Source organism: Canis lupus, chromosome 16, assembly GCF_003254725.2.
Source record: "Canis lupus dingo isolate Sandy chromosome 16, ASM325472v2, whole genome shotgun sequence".
NCBI classification, from domain to species: domain Eukaryota; kingdom Metazoa; phylum Chordata; class Mammalia; order Carnivora; family Canidae; genus Canis; species Canis lupus.
The window spans coordinates 46,184,205-46,200,715 of NC_064258.1; the positions used below are offsets into that span (position 1 = coordinate 46,184,205).

Consider the following 16,511-nt stretch of genomic DNA (forward strand, 5'->3'; position numbering starts at 1 on the left):
GAAAGTAACTACAAATTATATATGTGATAAGAAGCTAACATTCAAAATATATAAGGAATTCACACAACTCAACAGCAAAAAAAAAAAAAAAAAGTCATCCAATTACAAGTGGGCAGAACTGAAAAGACACTTTTTCAAAGAAGACATACAGATAGATGGTCAACAATTCCATGAAAAGATGCTCAACATCAATAATCATCAGGGAAATGCAAATTAAAACCACAGTGAAATATCACATTACACCATTCAGAATGGGTAGAATAAAAAAGGCAAGAAATAACAAGTGTTGGTGAGAATATAGAGGAAGTAAACCTTTGGGCACTATTGGTGGAATATAAATTGGCACAACTACTCAATATGGAGATTCCTCAAAAAGTTGAAAATAAAACTACCTTATGATCCAGAAATTCCACTTCTGGGCATTTATCTGAAGAAAACAAAAGCACTAATTTGAAAAGATATATGTTCCTCAATGATTGCACTAATTTGAAAAGATATATGTTCCTCAATGATTGCAATCACCAACATATGGAAACAACGCAAGTGTCCATCAATGGGTGAATGAAAAAAGAAATTGTGACGTGTGTGTGTGTGTGTGTATGCATATAGACATATATGGAATATTATTCAGCCATAAAAAATAATGAAATCTTCCCATTTATAACAATGTGGCTGGACCTTAAGAGCTTTGTGCTAAGTTAAATAAGTCAGACTAAGAAAGACAAATACCATATGATCTATCTTCTATTTAGAATCAAAAATAAAACAAAAAGGAAAGAAAGAAAAATAAAAGAAAACCAAGCTCAAATTGGTGATTGCCAGAGGCAAGGAGTAGGGAGGTAAGACAGAATGAATGAACTGGTTTGGTTTGTCTTTTTTTTTTTAAGTTTAAAAATAATTAATAAAATAAAAGCAAGTGTTAGAGATGGACTTGCACCTAAACTTCCCAACAATCAAGACCAATAAACTAAAGAGATGGAAGGATAAATGCATGAATCTCTTCACCCTGGGCTCCAAATAGTGATATTGGGAATTTAGCTGAGCTGAGGATGCTGTGGAATGTCCTTAATTATCATCAGAAAAGGGCTGCAACACACGGCTACAGTTGTGACATGATACACATCATACTTCTCTTATGTAGTCAGATCTCATCATTCACATTAGTTATGTTATTAAGCTGCCACAAACACCAAATTAGCAAATGCTGAACCATTGCTCCTAGGGGAAATACAAGGTTCAGTTCCTATGAGCTTCTTTTCACTATATTTTCATCAACCAGTCCATACATAACCTTGTAAAGACCCAATAACAGCAAATTATTATATACTCATTTAGCATGTGCCAGGCACAATTCTAAGTATTTTGTATTTGTTAACTTATATAAACCTCATAATAACTCTAAGAGACAAGTACTATGGTAATCATCATGTTTTTTTTAAGATTTTATTTATTTACTCATGAGATACAGAGAGATAAAGAGAGAGAGAGAGAGAGAGAGAGGCAGAGACATAGGAAGAGAGAGAAGCAGGCTCCATGCAGGAAGCCCGATGTGGGACTCGATCCTGGGACTCCAGGATCATGCCCAAGGATGAAGGCAAGCACTCAACCGCTGAGCCACCCAGGCTTCCTGGTAATCATCTTTTTAATAAAGATGTTAAATAATCTGCCTAAGATCATGCAGCAAGGATATCATTCAGGTAGTCTGGCTCCAACTTGTAGTTTTTTAACCAGTATATTATACAGCAGATATTCTACAGGTATTTCAAATCTAACATTGCCAAAACTCTGCATTCATCTGCCACATTCTCATTAAAATAAAGATACCTTGCTGTGCTTCTTATATATTTCCTTCTTGTTAATAATTCCAACTTTCACATAATACCCAAATGAAGAAGTCTGGGGGCCATCCAAATCTCCTAACCTCACGAATTCCCCATGTGAGATCTGTCCTCAGATTATGTCAATTAACCTTCTTAATGATTCCCATATCTGCCCATTTGTCTTCAACCTCACTGCCCATATCCACATCTTCCTCTGTAAGTTTTAACTGAACTCTCTGCTTCCTATCTCTTGCAACTGTGATTCGTCTTCCCAATGTCCAAAATGATGCTTGCAAAATGCAAATCTGGTTATTGTACATGTTGCTTAAAACTCTTCAAAGGCTCCCAATAAGAAAAAAATCCAAGTGTCAGTGGAATACACAATATCCCTCTGATATGGTCCCTGACTACTATGACCCTTGTGTCCTGTCCCTTGCCAGAATGCTAGGGTCTATCCACACCAGGTTACCTGACATTTTTTAATTTGCTGTTTCCTCCCTGCCACTGCATATCCCATACAGTTTTCTCTACCTTGAACAGCCTCCTTCTTTTTTCCCCCCTTTCAATTCCCAGTCACCTGGAAAAGTCTTACTTACCCTTCAAATCCAGCTCTAATATCCCTTCTTCTGGAAACACTCCTTGACACCGTCCCCAAGAAGAGTTGAATATTTCACTCTTCATCCATGTATGGAATGCTGGCCCAGCACTCAACCCATAATGCGGTCATGTTTTACATCTCCATCTCCCTTGTTTTATTACTGGCTCCTAAAGGACAGAAAGGGGGCCTTATTCACCATCTCATTCCCAGCATCCGGCATGTCAGAGATGCCCAGTGAATGCTTGTGGAATGAACGCACAAATGAATAAATAAACCACAATACACAGTGACATTTGACATATAGGAAATAAATAAGAGGCAAAACTTACAGTATCTATCCTTAAAACCTGGAACAGTAGCAGAAAAATGAACAGAAATGAGGAAACTGAAAAGCATGGGGACCAGGAAATCAGCTTGAGGTGAGAAAAGAAAATGATGGTTTTGGGTTTGAACAGGTTGGATTGTATAGTACCAGTAGATGGTTAGAAAAACAAGATCAGTAAATAGATGAGAGTTCAAGGTTAAAATTGTAAGTTTGAGAACTAAACTAAGAGAGATGATTTTCTTTTTACCAAGAAAAGCATTTTCCAATTAAATGAGAATAGAACAAACAATTTTTGCTGACTTTCTTCTAGAAAGAAAATGTTAAAGAACTTTCTAAAGATAATTTAAAACAATAATCATGAATGTCACATTTAACAGAATCACGGTTTATCATAATTCATTTTTTTCAGTTGGTCCTTACTTTTTCATCTCTATTATCATACTCTCTAAAAAGGGAAGTACTAAGAGAAAATATGTGGAAGGGTCATCCAGAAAGTACTTTTTCTTAGAATAGTACCCAAACCAGAGGCAGAAACCTCTGGGAGTGATTAGGGCTGGGCCGTTGCTTCTTCTCTAGAATTTTCCCTCATAGCAATGCCCACCCCTACCCTGACAATCTCCTCTGAACACTTTCCGGCTGACCTCAGGGAACAGTAGGATATAGAAAAACTGCCCATTTCATGTCCCTGCTTTCCATTCCCTCTGCAAAGCCTGAAGAACTCATCAGGGATTATACTGATGGTGTATAGGTGGTATTTATATCTAAATGACACCAAAATGGTATGTAAAAAGGCAAAAAACAAAAAGCATATAGTCAACTGGTTATATAAGCCAACTTGAGATGAGGTATGAATGATTGATTAGTGCAATTACACTACGCCGAATATCTAGTCTGATTTTTTCTTTCTGAATTGACCTCTGGAGGTGTGTGTATACCACACAGAAACAGCCAGTAACGGACAGGGGAAGTGTGATTTGCAGTGATACAGCCAGCCCAAACAGGTAAAATCAACAAGAATATATGATGCTTGTTTCCGTGCTAACCCAATGTAGGTGGAGCGCTGGAAAATGTTTTAAGATCAGAAAACAGCTATCCCCTGGGACTTTTACATAATTCACCACAATGGGCAAAGTAGTACCAAGCCTGGCTGTGGGATTTACACTACTCCAGGCTGGCACTTTGCTTATAGCTTCCTGAAGCTCTTTTATCAGTTTCCAAACCAACTTCCAAAGAGACCACACTATTAAAAGTGTGTTACAGCTCTGCTCTCCTGGACTGCTACGGGGCCATCATATTGGGCATGAAGTCCTAGAGCCTCATTTTCACATTTTCACATTTTTAAAGCATTTCCTACTTCTCTACCCTCCCCACTCTCCCCTGCCTTGTGAATCAGGACATCCTGGGGGGTAATGCCAGAAACACTGGATTCCACACTGCGGAATGGAACCATGACAGGACCCTCCCCAGACTCTCCTAACGTTTATGCCTACATCAGGCAGACAGTGGAGTCAGGTGAACCTGGGTGTGGATCTTACACAAATTACTCAACTGCTAAGAAACTATTTCCTTACCTGAAAAAAAAAATTGGAATAATAATAGCATTCTAAGGGACTTGTCCTGGGGATGAAGTAAGGTGACACCAGCACAGCAATCACTACAGCATCTGGACCCTAGAGATACTCAGTGAATGCTTGGACCCCTCTTTTTCCTCCATGCAGTTTCATCCAGTTTAGGGGCCCCTTGGTTCACCTTGCTCCACTCAGCACCCTCACTCTGGCCGTAGCACCCACATAGACCCACATAGGACACTCTCAACTCCTAGTGTCTGTCACACTCACCCCTCATGTGTCAAAAACTAAGTTTAGAGACTGAATTTGAGGGAGGTGACGATTGCTCCAATCACGATTAAACTGTATTTTGAGTATAGTGATGAATCATCTTCCCGTGTGTACTTTTAAATGGTTCGTGGCATTGAGGACGTTTGCATGACACTTTTCACTTTTCCGTTTCTCTGTTTTCAAAAAAACTACATTTTGAGTATATTCGTGGATGTATTCATGTATATTACCTAGGCCCATAAATACGTGCGGCTGTAGGTGCTTAACTGCAGAAACGCTGAATAATTCGTGACGCTGTGCCAGGCCCTGTGCAGAAAAGCAGCTCACCTCATTCTCAAGGTAACCCCACGAGAGGAGCGCAGTTCTTGCTCCCCTCTTACAGATGGAGACACTGAGACCTAAGGACGTTGGGTAACTTCGCCTAACGTGAAGGTCGCACAGCTAATAAGTAAATATCTCAAAAGCGCTCAAAATTGCTAAATAACCAGCTGCATTTAGGAGGCTTTGGGTTTTCTTTTAACGGGCAGCAGAGAAGCTGTGGTTTAAGTGCGTTGAGCTTTGCACGGAGCGCGCCGCTGAGCCGCCAGGAGAGAAGCAGGAGGACAGGTGCCCCTTTAGGAGACCAGGGGACGTTGCAACCCGAAGCCTCCTCCAGGGCCGCCGCCCGGAGGTCGGAGGCTGCACCCAGCCCGGGCTCGGCTGCAAACTCCCGCGGGCCTGGCGCGGCTCTTTCTTCCAAAGTTGGAGCTCTCCTTGGTGGGAGGGGGTGGGGAGGAGGGCAGGCGGGTGACGTCACTCGGGAGCGGGGATAAAGCTCCCCGGCCGCGCTCGGGGCGAGGGCACTTTCTGGGGAGCCGAGCGGCCGTCCGGCTCGGGGACCCTGGGCGCGGGCAGGGCCGCCCCTCGCTGCGCCCCGCTCGGGGAGCCCCAGGCGCTCGCTCCGGCTCCGGGCCGCGCCAAGAGCACCATGCCGCAGAACGTGGTCCTCCCGGGCCCCGCGCCCTGGGGCTTCAGGCTCTCGGGGGGCATAGACTTCAACCAGCCTTTGGTCATCACCAGGGTAGGTGCTTTCCGTTCTTCGGCTGCGGGGCGGGGCGCTGGCGCGCGCGGGTCCCCCGGGATCCGAGGTGGCCCGCGAGCCCCGGGTGCGCTGCGCTGGGTCGGTCCCCCGGCACCGGCTCAGAGCTTGCGGGGCGGCAGCCACCTGGCGAGCCGAAGCTGGGGATGCAGAGCGGTGTTCCGAGACTTCACCAAGTCCTGCTCCAGGGCTCTCCGTCCGCAGCCCTGGGTCCCCAGCAACTGCCCAGGAGGGGTGCACTGACAGCGCGACTGCGCCTCGGCCCAGAGGAGGCTAGGGTGGGGGCTTCTGCCCTCAGCCCCAGCCACCCCGGGGTCCTTTCTGGAACAAAAGAAATGAGGGCCGGGAGGAGGGAGGAGTGGTCGACCTCGGCGGGGGTTGGGGGGTTCCTGGGACCTAGATGCGCACCTGAGCGCGCTTCACCTGCGCACGGAGCTGCGGCGAGGGGGAGCTCAGGGCGCAGCCGGGCGGGCCGACTTGGGGCCGCTCCTATCAGCCCAGACCGGGAAACTATTACTAATGTGTTTTCCTAGGTTTCCAAGCATTTTGGGAAAAAAAAAAAAAAAAGTCTCCAAAGCTGGGAATTTGGCTTAGGAATCCTCTCCTATAACTCAAACTACAAAGAAAATGCGAGCAGATAGTTTAGTTTACCTGATGGAAAGTCACCGGTCAGCCTAATGACTTTGAAAAGTAATACTTGACTGTCAGAGTCAAGTTTGCCTTACTTAATATTCCCCCAGAGTATTGTCTAATTAGAAAAAAAAAAAAAAAGAAAGATAAAAATAAAAAAAAAGAAAAGAAAGAAAAGGGAAATTTAGGGATTTCTGGCCTGTTAGGAAATTTCTAGTTGGTCTAGTTGATTTTTTTCTAACACAAGTGTTTGTCTTACTAGAAAATTATTTGTTACCACTAAAAGGCATTTTTAAGCACATCTAAAAGCAAAAACTTTCAGAATATTATACTTTTCTTATGTTTTCTTTCGTTCCTTACTTCTTATGTTGTATTTTATAAATGTATGCCTTGTAATTGGATTTACTCATATAGATTTTTGAACAAGGTAATATCTTTTAAATTCTGTTCTACTTATATATCTATGAGATTTGGGAACCAATGTCTTTTCGTAAATATCTCAAAGCATGTGCCACACATACACATACCATGGAACATTTCAAGCTTTGTTTTACATTTTTCAAAAACATATAAACACATCTGACATGTGTTTTTGTATGAGACATGAAAACTTAACATACCCCCCAAATTGTTCCTAAGTAAATTTAGCAGAAAATGGTTTAGTGATCTGGGCCAAGCAATGAATGCCTTTTATGGAACTACCAACCAAAACAGTTTCCATTATCTCTACTAAGAAATATTTTTAAAGTTTCTGAAGTATAGTTTTCATTTGTTTAGATTAAAGGAAAATACACTGTTGAATCCTAACAAAGGATAAATCACATTTCTAGTAAATCCTAAAGAAATAATTTTGTCACCAAAACCTTTTAAGTGATTTATAAAAGAAATATCTTGCTATTACTATGTAACATGTCAATATGATTAATCCTATGTTTGAAATGTTGAGTTGTTGACATTACAAACAATGTTTATTTTAAAGCAGTGCTTATATATCCCAGTTGAACTACAGGAGCTATTGGCAAATGTATTTGATATGACAATTATTATCTGGGAAACCAATTCTTTTTTGAATTTCTAATTCATTACTAATTTGTATCCTTCATTTTGTTATTTTCAATAACAATGCATGACTATAAATGATTATCTCATTTAATTTCAATTAATTTAACTTAAGAATAGCAGGTTAAATTCAACTATTTTCTATTCCAAGTGTTCCCCAAACCACGCACATAGCAGATGTATGTTGAATAAATGAAAGCTTATTCACTTCAACCTTTTTGCCTTAGTGAAAACCTAATTGAGAATGTTCCCACTGAAATCATAAGAACAGTAAAAATCACTTGTAAGAAGAGTAAAAGATATTACATGAAACTAATTATCAGTGTTGTAATAAAATGGTAAAATTTTATTACTTTTATAATTTTTGTATTTTATTAAATGGTAGTGAATAAGATCTTATGTGTATTATTGTACTTCGATGCTTGCCATGCACATCTCTTAGCCCTTTATACTAACTCACTTAAACTTCACAATAATCCTGTAAGAGTAGTTACTACTATTCTTTTTGCAGATGAGAGATGAGGCTTCAAGAGTTTCACCAACCTGCTGAAGATCACAAATGGTGGGACAGAACTTGACACTAGTTCTACTTGCCTCTGCAGGCTGCATTCTAAAGTCTGCACATGTAGAACAAACAAATGAACAAAAACAAAACAGTTTATTGTACAGATCTTTCCAAATAGATGTTTTGCGCCATCCACTTCATCATCCCCTGGTTCTATTGATTCTTTGTCCTTAGGATCTACCACTTGCCTTTTCCCTTACCTCTGTCCTTATTCAAGCTTCCATAAATTCACACCTAGGTCTTTGTCTCCTCTCTCCAATTCACTCTGCATTTGTCTGACCAGCCATCTTCAGGAAATGCTAGGTTGTATCCTCCTCATTCTTAGAAACCCTTCAATGCAATGCCAGTTTAGAGAGAATAAAATACGTGTTCTCTGAGCACATTCACGGCCTTCACTCCCTTCCAAACTCAAGTTTCCAACTTCATTTCCTCTCTCTTCTTCCCCTAGATTAGGTAGTCATGTCACTACTCTGGACAACTTATGATTCCTCTATCTGTTCACAGCTGCTATCATTTTTCTCCAGATTTTTCCCCTCTGCCCTACCTCACTGTCCTCTCTCTAAGGAAACTCAATCAAACACCACTCCCCTAGCCTTCTACTCATAATAAGCATTTCATCCACTTGGTTACCATAGCTCTTGCCTACAACCTCTTTTTACATCATGCCTTGTACCACAGATGTTTGAATACATCTGTATCCCACAAATTGCATGCAGGAACTTTTCTTTTTTAATTTTTATTTATTTATGATAGTCACAGAGAGAGAGAGAGAAAGGCAGAGACACAGGCAGAGGGAGAAGCAGGCTCCATGCACCGGGAGCCTGACGTGGGATTCGATCCCGGGTCTCCAGGATCGCGCCCTGGGCCAAAGGCAGGCGCTAAACCACTGCGCCACCCAGGGATCCCTTAAATGTAACTATTGCCATAATTGGTGCAGAGTATATCCTCAAAGATATTCTCCAAGACAAAAGTGAGAATTGCTTTCTTATTAATTAATCTGTTTTGGATAAGTTCTTATATATGCAAAGAATAAAGAAACCAATGCCTGCACTTATTACCACACAAAAATTCCTATAAATGAGATACATTTCTCAAGTCAAATCAATTTTTGTCTTCCTTCCTACAAGCTATCACCTTCCCTACCTACCTCACACTTTGCAAATGCAAATGATCCTAGGCAATGGGTCTCTACTCCACCAGAGTTGGGGGAAGGGTTTACAAATTAACTCTCTCCAGCAATTGAAATTACAATTCACAAAATTAGGACAAAGGGTCTCCACCCTAGAAATAATTTACAATACAATTAATCAGCTGGGTGAATTTGTATCATAAAAGACATCAGAAGTAAGGTAAACCAAACACCAGACATTCTCAAAAAAAATTAGCAATGCATTGTGATATACATATTTTGTAGGAAAATAGTTTCTAGGCAATAGGTGTGCTATCCTTTGTGCAATATAAACTTGGCTCGTAGATGTGAAAGGGTTGTTACTGCAAACACCGTATATAACTGGCCTCTGCTTTTCACAGAATAAATCTGAGGTTCACATCTCTAAGTGAGCAGCTTTTCTTTTTCTGGCAAGAAGATTCTAAGGAGTCTCTTTTTTAAGCGTTTGGACCACCCAGAAGGTGGATCTACTATCACAGCCAAGTTACAGATGGTTTGTTTTCACAAATGGTCCAATTTGGAATAAAGTACAAGTTTCTTTTGTGTGTATGACGTAAGATTATTATATACATCTGATGCTGGTGTGTCCTTTCCCACTCAAAGCCTCCTCCCCTTCTTCCTCCCTCCTTCCTATTCAGAGCACACTCGGAGCCAACATCACTGTAACTGAGAACACTACATGGACTTGGGTATCAATATAGAAAACTTTACTATAGTCTTAACTTTTGCAGGCTTGAGCATAGAAAAATATTTTACTTTACTATAAACAATTTGAAATTCGACTTTTTAGAAAGAAGTCTTCACAGGTGAATGCAATCCTTTACCAGGATTCAAGTGTAGTAGGAAGGTTGATGGGAAAACCTATTTAATTTTAATTCTACCAAAGATATAGCTGAATGGAGATGCTGGGTCATATGTTCATAACAGTCCTACGTCCCACAAATATCTCTGAAGTGCAGAATGTACTGTATGTGGAAGGCACTTTGGGGGATACAATGATAACTTAATAGGTTTGTACTCCCTGAGATGCTCCAATATGAGAAGAGAAGGGACATATATGTACATAAACTACCATGACACATCCTGTTCAGGATTCCATGAGAAAAGCATGGCAAAAGAGATAGGAGGAGTCAGGGCAGAGATGAACCTGCAGGAGTGTCCTTGTAGAATAGTGGAAGAGTTTGAACAACAGAGTTAGCCCTATGAGGAATTGCAAATTTTTACTGGATGTGTGAGCCTAAGCCAGTTTCTTATACTCTGAGAGCATCGGTTTTCTCATCTTAAAAGAATGTCTTGAGAATTCAGTGAGATAACGGTCCTCAGTAATACAATGCGGGTAATAATAACAATACCACAATGGTTCTCAACCCTGGCTGCACATTAGATCCATCCAGATAACTTATGAAACATCCATGACCAGGTGCTACTTGCAGAGGTTCTGATGTAACTGGTATGAAGTATGGGCCTAGAAATCCAGAATACAGTGGGGCAATGGAGTTTATTGGTAGGCAACAGAGAACAACTGAATGAGCTTTCTCACTATTTTGGTCCATGGCCCACAGCATAGTCCTTCAGTGTATACTTGTCTTGCCCATAACTATCTCGCTTTTATTCTTAACATAAAGGTCTCACCAGAGGGGATGCATGGGTGGCTGAGTCAGTCAAGTGTCCGACTCTTGATTTCAGCTCAGGTCATAATCTCAGGGTCTTGAAATTGAGCCAAGCCCCACATCGGGCTCCATGCTCAGCAGGGAGTCTACTTGAGATCCTCTCTTGCCTTCTCCTTCTGCCCCTCCTCCTGCCCTCTCTCTCAAACAAATAAATAGATAAATAAGTAAATCTTTTTTTAAAAGCCTCACCAGGGCCATATCTTGTGTTTCCCTTATGTTTCCTATAGTAAGTAGAATACTATAGATGCTTTATCTGTGATTTAAATTAGTTTTTTCCAAAAGGACCTATATAATAGGTTGATATGAACAATAAGGAACATCCAAGGCACTTGTTAAAACTTAAATTCCCTAGTTCCTTTCCTAGAGCTTATGATTTGTGATTCCAAGCATCTGGAGTGGAATGGGAGTCTTTATGTCCAACAAGGACCCCAGGCGATTCTTCTAATTAGACAAGTTTGAAAACATGTGCTACATGACTGATGGCAGTACTATTTTCAATGATTTCTCTAATGCATTTGATATTTGAGACTGTAATGAACCTAATAATAAATAATCCATTGAGAAACTCTTTGCTTCATTTTAGTTCTCTCTTCTCCTGTTTTAGGGGGAAATGTTAATAATAAACTATGAGCAATAACATAAACTAATAATATAATAAAGTAATACTATAATGTAATGCTGGAAAATAACATACTTTTATGTCTAAAAAGATAGTTTTACTTGCTAAAACCGGGCCAATTTAATGGTCATTTTCTCATCACTAGCCTAGTTGAACTAAAGAACTAAAAGTGAGAGGACCATGTGTTCTCCCTCTCTCCCATCCCTCTCTTCTCCATCCTTTTTTTTTTTCTTATCAACTCCCCCCATAGAGATCCCAAAACATCAATCACTAGGTTGAATGCAAAGTCAGAAGTGGGTTCTGGCATCACCATCAACCGTCTTTCTTATTTGACTTCTTAAACCACTGCTGATATAACCAAACAGCTGTTCCCATCTTAGTAGGAAGCCACAGGTTACTTGGACGTTTATCCTCCTCTGAAAAATAGTCTTCTTTGTCCACTCTGTCTTAAAGTTGTTGTGATGGTCAAAGTTATTGGAAAGTGCATATTTACAAATATGATATTTGGAGTAAATATAAAACAGTGTTAATACTTACGTATTAATACTCAGTGAAACTTAGTAATGTTCAGTATTGAGGTTCAACACACACCAGATGTCTCAGTTTAAAATTTATATAGACAGATACACACATAATCCTGCCTTCCACTTATCCCAACCAGACCTAAAAAATAATGTTAGGCTTTTCTAAATCAAGATTGAACATTATATAACAAATCTATGTAAGTATATTAGAAAAACTATGTGAAGCTTTAAAAAACAAACACATTGAGCCATTCTTTCTTATTTTTTAATTCAAAGAAAAGACTTCTGGTCTCAAAAGTTTAAAGATAGTACTGATTTTGACAAACTATAGCTAGAGAAAATTAAAAGTTTAAGATTATTTTTATCCCTGCAAGTCACATGGGGATGGAAACTTTTATTCTCCTAACAGTTCTGGGTCTGGGAGAATTTCCAAATGGAAAACAGCTATGAAATACCTCCAAAGTCTGGGATATAATAATCCCCATTGTCTTCACTAAGCTTCTATCAACGGTTCCTATTGAAAAATAATCATGATCACTACAATGAGATGATCACAGAAATGAAGTGAGTACAATAAACATTTTAGTGATGAGACTGAAGGTCTCAGACATGTAAGAATTTATTACCTTCACAATTTTATTAACTTCTATGAATCATGGCTATCCCTTGGAGCCACAAAGTTAAATAGAATTGATAGCTAGATCAATTAAGTAAATAGAAAAAAAAGGATTGAATGACTGATCCTCAAGTAAAATATCAGGAACAATCTAGTTTATTCCTGAAGCAGTTTGAGGTTTAAGTCAAGTCCTGTGCATTCTTTTGCTCTAAACAGTTGGAACTTGCAAATGTAACAATGATGCATTGATTAATAGCTATAATCTTTGAATATGTACGGACTAGCTCTTTTTCTTTCATGAGCTCTGCTTTAAATAACCTTTTCTTTTATTGTCAGTTATCCATTAATTCCAAACACTGGAATATACGCTCCTACACATTAGAAATATACATAATACTATACATATCCTCAAGAACTTCCAGTCTACTTGCAAAGACAAACAACACACAAGTAAATTAACAAGTACAACTTGTCTTCAGGAAGGAAATGAACAAAATGTAATGGTGGGAAAATAATGGTAGAGGGTCTGGAGAAGCTACTCCAGATGTTTGGGGAAGTCTCTTTGAAAATGTGACATTTAAGTCTAGACCTAAAGGATGAGGAGGAGCAACTGGGTGAAGAGTAGGGGAAACATTTCAGGCCAAAATAACATGTAGAACCGTGAAGAGGGTGAGGGTATACACTTGGTCTGTTTGAGGAACTGGAAGGAAATTGAAATAGTTACAGCACAGTGGGTTGAGGGCAGCAGGAATAGTGTAAGATGGTGTAGGGAAGGTAAGACCAGGTAAGGACAATTAGGCAGTTGTAAATAATTGAGATTTACCCAGAAAAATTAGGAGTAGGTATAGCAATCAAAAACTGGATACTCAACATAGTAATTAATAATTTCACATTTTTTCTTTTAAACATTTCATAGCTATATGTTTCCCATATTCTTAAGTATTTTTAAACATTTAATAACTATGTTTCCAATATTCTTAAGTATTCCTTTCATCCCCCCACATACCTTGTCAACAAAAAAAGAAAGAAAGAAAGAAAGAAAGAAAGAAAGAAAGAAAGAAAAGAAAGAAAAGGAAAGGAAAGGAAAGGAAAGGAAAGGAAAGGAAAGGAAAGGAAAGGAAAGGAAAGGAAAGGAAAGGAAAGGAAAGGAAAGAAAAGAAAAGAAAAGAAATCCATGTGGGTTTCATGTAGACAGCATAAAATTGGATCTTGGTTTTGTTTTTGTTTTTTTAACCTAGTTTGACAATCTCTGTTAAAACACAGAATATGATGTGGTTAGACCATTTACATTTAATGGAATTTCTGATAAGGTTTAATTACAATTTAGTGTCTTGTTAGTTGCTTTTTATTTGTTCAATCTGTTTTTCATTCATGGAGAAGAGGCTGTGTGTGAAAATAAACTTTTCTTGTGTTTACAATGCCCAGGGGCTCTAGACTCTCAATGTAAACTTTACTATTTTGTCATCATTTTAGCTGAATTCTTCTTTATGGCTAGAATGGTGCCCCCCATCTTCCTCTGTGCTCTGATACAAGTAATACAAGTTGCTTACATCTTGGCTTTCCTTGGAGGCACCTGTCTTTCCTTTGATCCAGGCTTAGTTGGTTGCCCTGAAGCTTCAGCTCTCTGAATCGTTCATGAAAAGTTATAATTTTGTATATTATATGGCTCTTATTACTGCAAGAGTAAGTCTCTTTCCAGCTTTCTACATCCTAGATGCTCCTTCATGTGAATTTTAAAGATCATTACTTACAGGGATGCTACAGTAGTTTCAATTCAAATATAAAAGCTCCCTAAATTTGGTGTGAAATTGTACTCCCAAATAGAGAGTTATGGGTGAAAAAAACCTAAAGAACAAATTATTTTGTTTAAAGCAAAGAAAATATGATTCAAACAGGGTGTTAAGGAAGATGTCTTAGAAGAGTTATTTTAAGTAAGATTTAAAATTCCCTGCCCAGTGAAACATTTAAAGTGTTACCAAACTGAAATACAAATTTCAGGCACAAAATTCAAGATATTGCAGAATGTTGGTTTTTAAATGATGCCATGATTTCTTCCAGATTACTCCAGGAAGCAAGGCAGCAGCTGCCAACCTGTGTCCTGGAGATGTCATCCTGGCTATTGATGGCTTTGGTACAGAGTCCATGACTCATGCTGATGCACAGGACAGGATTAAAGCAGCAGCACACCAGCTGTGTCTCAAAATTGACAGGTGCTCTTTAATTAATGGTGTTAAAAATGTGATCTGTTTTGCAGGAGAACCTAAACCAGAACTATAAATGATTTTATCCTCCCAGTAAGAAGGAATGTCACAGGAACCAGGATTTTGACTGTTTTTTTTTTTTTTTTAATGTATTGACCACTTTGGTCTGCTTTTCACAAATGCCTGCCAATCTAGTAATTGTTAACAAACTATTTCTGAAAAGGATTCCCTGGAATGTCAGCATAAGCAAAGAAGCTAAAAGAATTCTTTTTCCTATTAAGTGACTATGAAAATAGAACCACTAAAGTTACTGGCCACAGAAACACTGCACAGCATAGCTACTGGTACTGCTGTTTTAAATGTGGTAGAGAATGGAATGGAATTTAAAGAGTCTCTTAAAAGAATTTCTTGATTTGCCAAAACATGATCATATTGAAAATTGGTGGCTAATACCCTGTATGCCATTGGCTGTTTTGTACAGAATTCAGTCCAGAAGAATCTGACAAGGTGTATAAGAGTGCACATGCAGTAAAAGTGTTAGAAATGAGACCTTAATATATATATATAAATATATATTATATATATGAATATATTAGGAAATTGAAACTGATCCTTTGCCATCATAACCCTGATCTGAAACAGAATTGTGAAAATAATGGCTGTGGTTCAGAAGGCACAATCAATCAGCCAATCTACCATTTCAGGAGTAAAATGGACTCTTTCCCTATTTCTGTATAACTAGGGTTCCTGCCAAGTGCACAGTCCTTTAGAAGCTCATGGTCCCAAACAGATACATGAGAAGGACATGAGATTGACTAAAGCTCATTTCCTTGATGCCAACAGCAAATCCCTCTGGCAAACCACTCACCACTCCTGTGGTGGCCTGGGTAGGATAGGAAGGAAACAGAGGAAACCTAGGGAGTCTGCTTCCAGAATCTTCCTCTCCTGGGCTGTTCCCTGCAGGTATTACCGAGACTGTGCAATGTCTTTGCCTTAGTCAGTTTGGGCTCCTATAACAAAAATACCATAGACTGAGTGGCTTAAACAAAAATTTATTTCTCACAGTCCTGGAGGCTGAAAGTCTGAGATCAGGGTTCCAGCATGGTTAGGTTCCAGATTATTTCCTCACTTGGCCTTTTCTTGGTGTATGGACACAGAGACCAAGATCTCCTGTCTCTTCCTTTTATATAAGGACATTAATCCTATCATGACAGCTCCACCCTCAGGACCTAATCTAATCCTAATTACCTCCCAGAGACCTCACCTCCAAATACATTGAGGGGTAGAGTTGCAGCTTCAGAACTTGGTGGGGAGGGGGACACAAACTTCAGTGTATAGGAGTCCCCCGTGCAATGTTTATTCATTCGAGTTTCCCCAAAAGTACCAAAAAAAACTAATTAGTTGGGAGAATACAGAATAATTGAGCAAGGAGTATTGCTTTTGCTTAAATTATCAAGGTTTGATAAAATTCTCATAAATGCTATGGGAGATTAGAGTATACTAAAACTGGAAGTATCATTAGAATTTGGAGTTTACAAAATTTCTTTTATTTACAGGGGAGAAACTCGCCTATGGTCTCCACAGGTATCTGAAGATGGAAAGGCTCATCCTTTCAAAATCAATTTAGAATCAGAACCACAGGTATGAATTTTAGAGTAAATGATATTCATATTGTATTCCCATTTAAATCATGTGGATGCCTTCCAAGAGACAGAAGTGGCAAATATAAAAAATTGGAATAAGCCACATGATGGAGCCATTATCCATCTTTACCCTGTGAGATTACTTTATATTATCCAT

The 16,511-nt window shown here is 39.3% G+C and overlaps 1 protein-coding gene across 3 annotated transcripts in view; it reads left to right on the top strand.

Annotated features, from left to right (window-relative positions):
* The first annotated feature begins 5,384 nt into the window (after window positions 1-5,384).
* PDLIM3 (PDZ and LIM domain 3) overlaps window positions 5,385-16,511 on the top strand; it is a 29,981-nt gene continuing 18,854 nt past the window's right edge. For 2 of the 3 annotated variants that reach the window (XM_025471780.3, XM_025471782.3), the window contains exons 1-3: window positions 5,422-5,641; window positions 14,569-14,720; window positions 16,268-16,352. In XM_025471780.3, the coding sequence (XP_025327565.1) occupies window positions 5,549-5,641; window positions 14,569-14,720; window positions 16,268-16,352 (330 nt within the window). In that variant the 5' untranslated portion in view covers window positions 5,422-5,548. Of the gene's footprint in view, window positions 5,642-14,568; window positions 14,721-16,267; window positions 16,353-16,511 lie in introns of all 3 variants that reach the window. The other variant, XM_025471781.3, reaches the window with a different exon arrangement.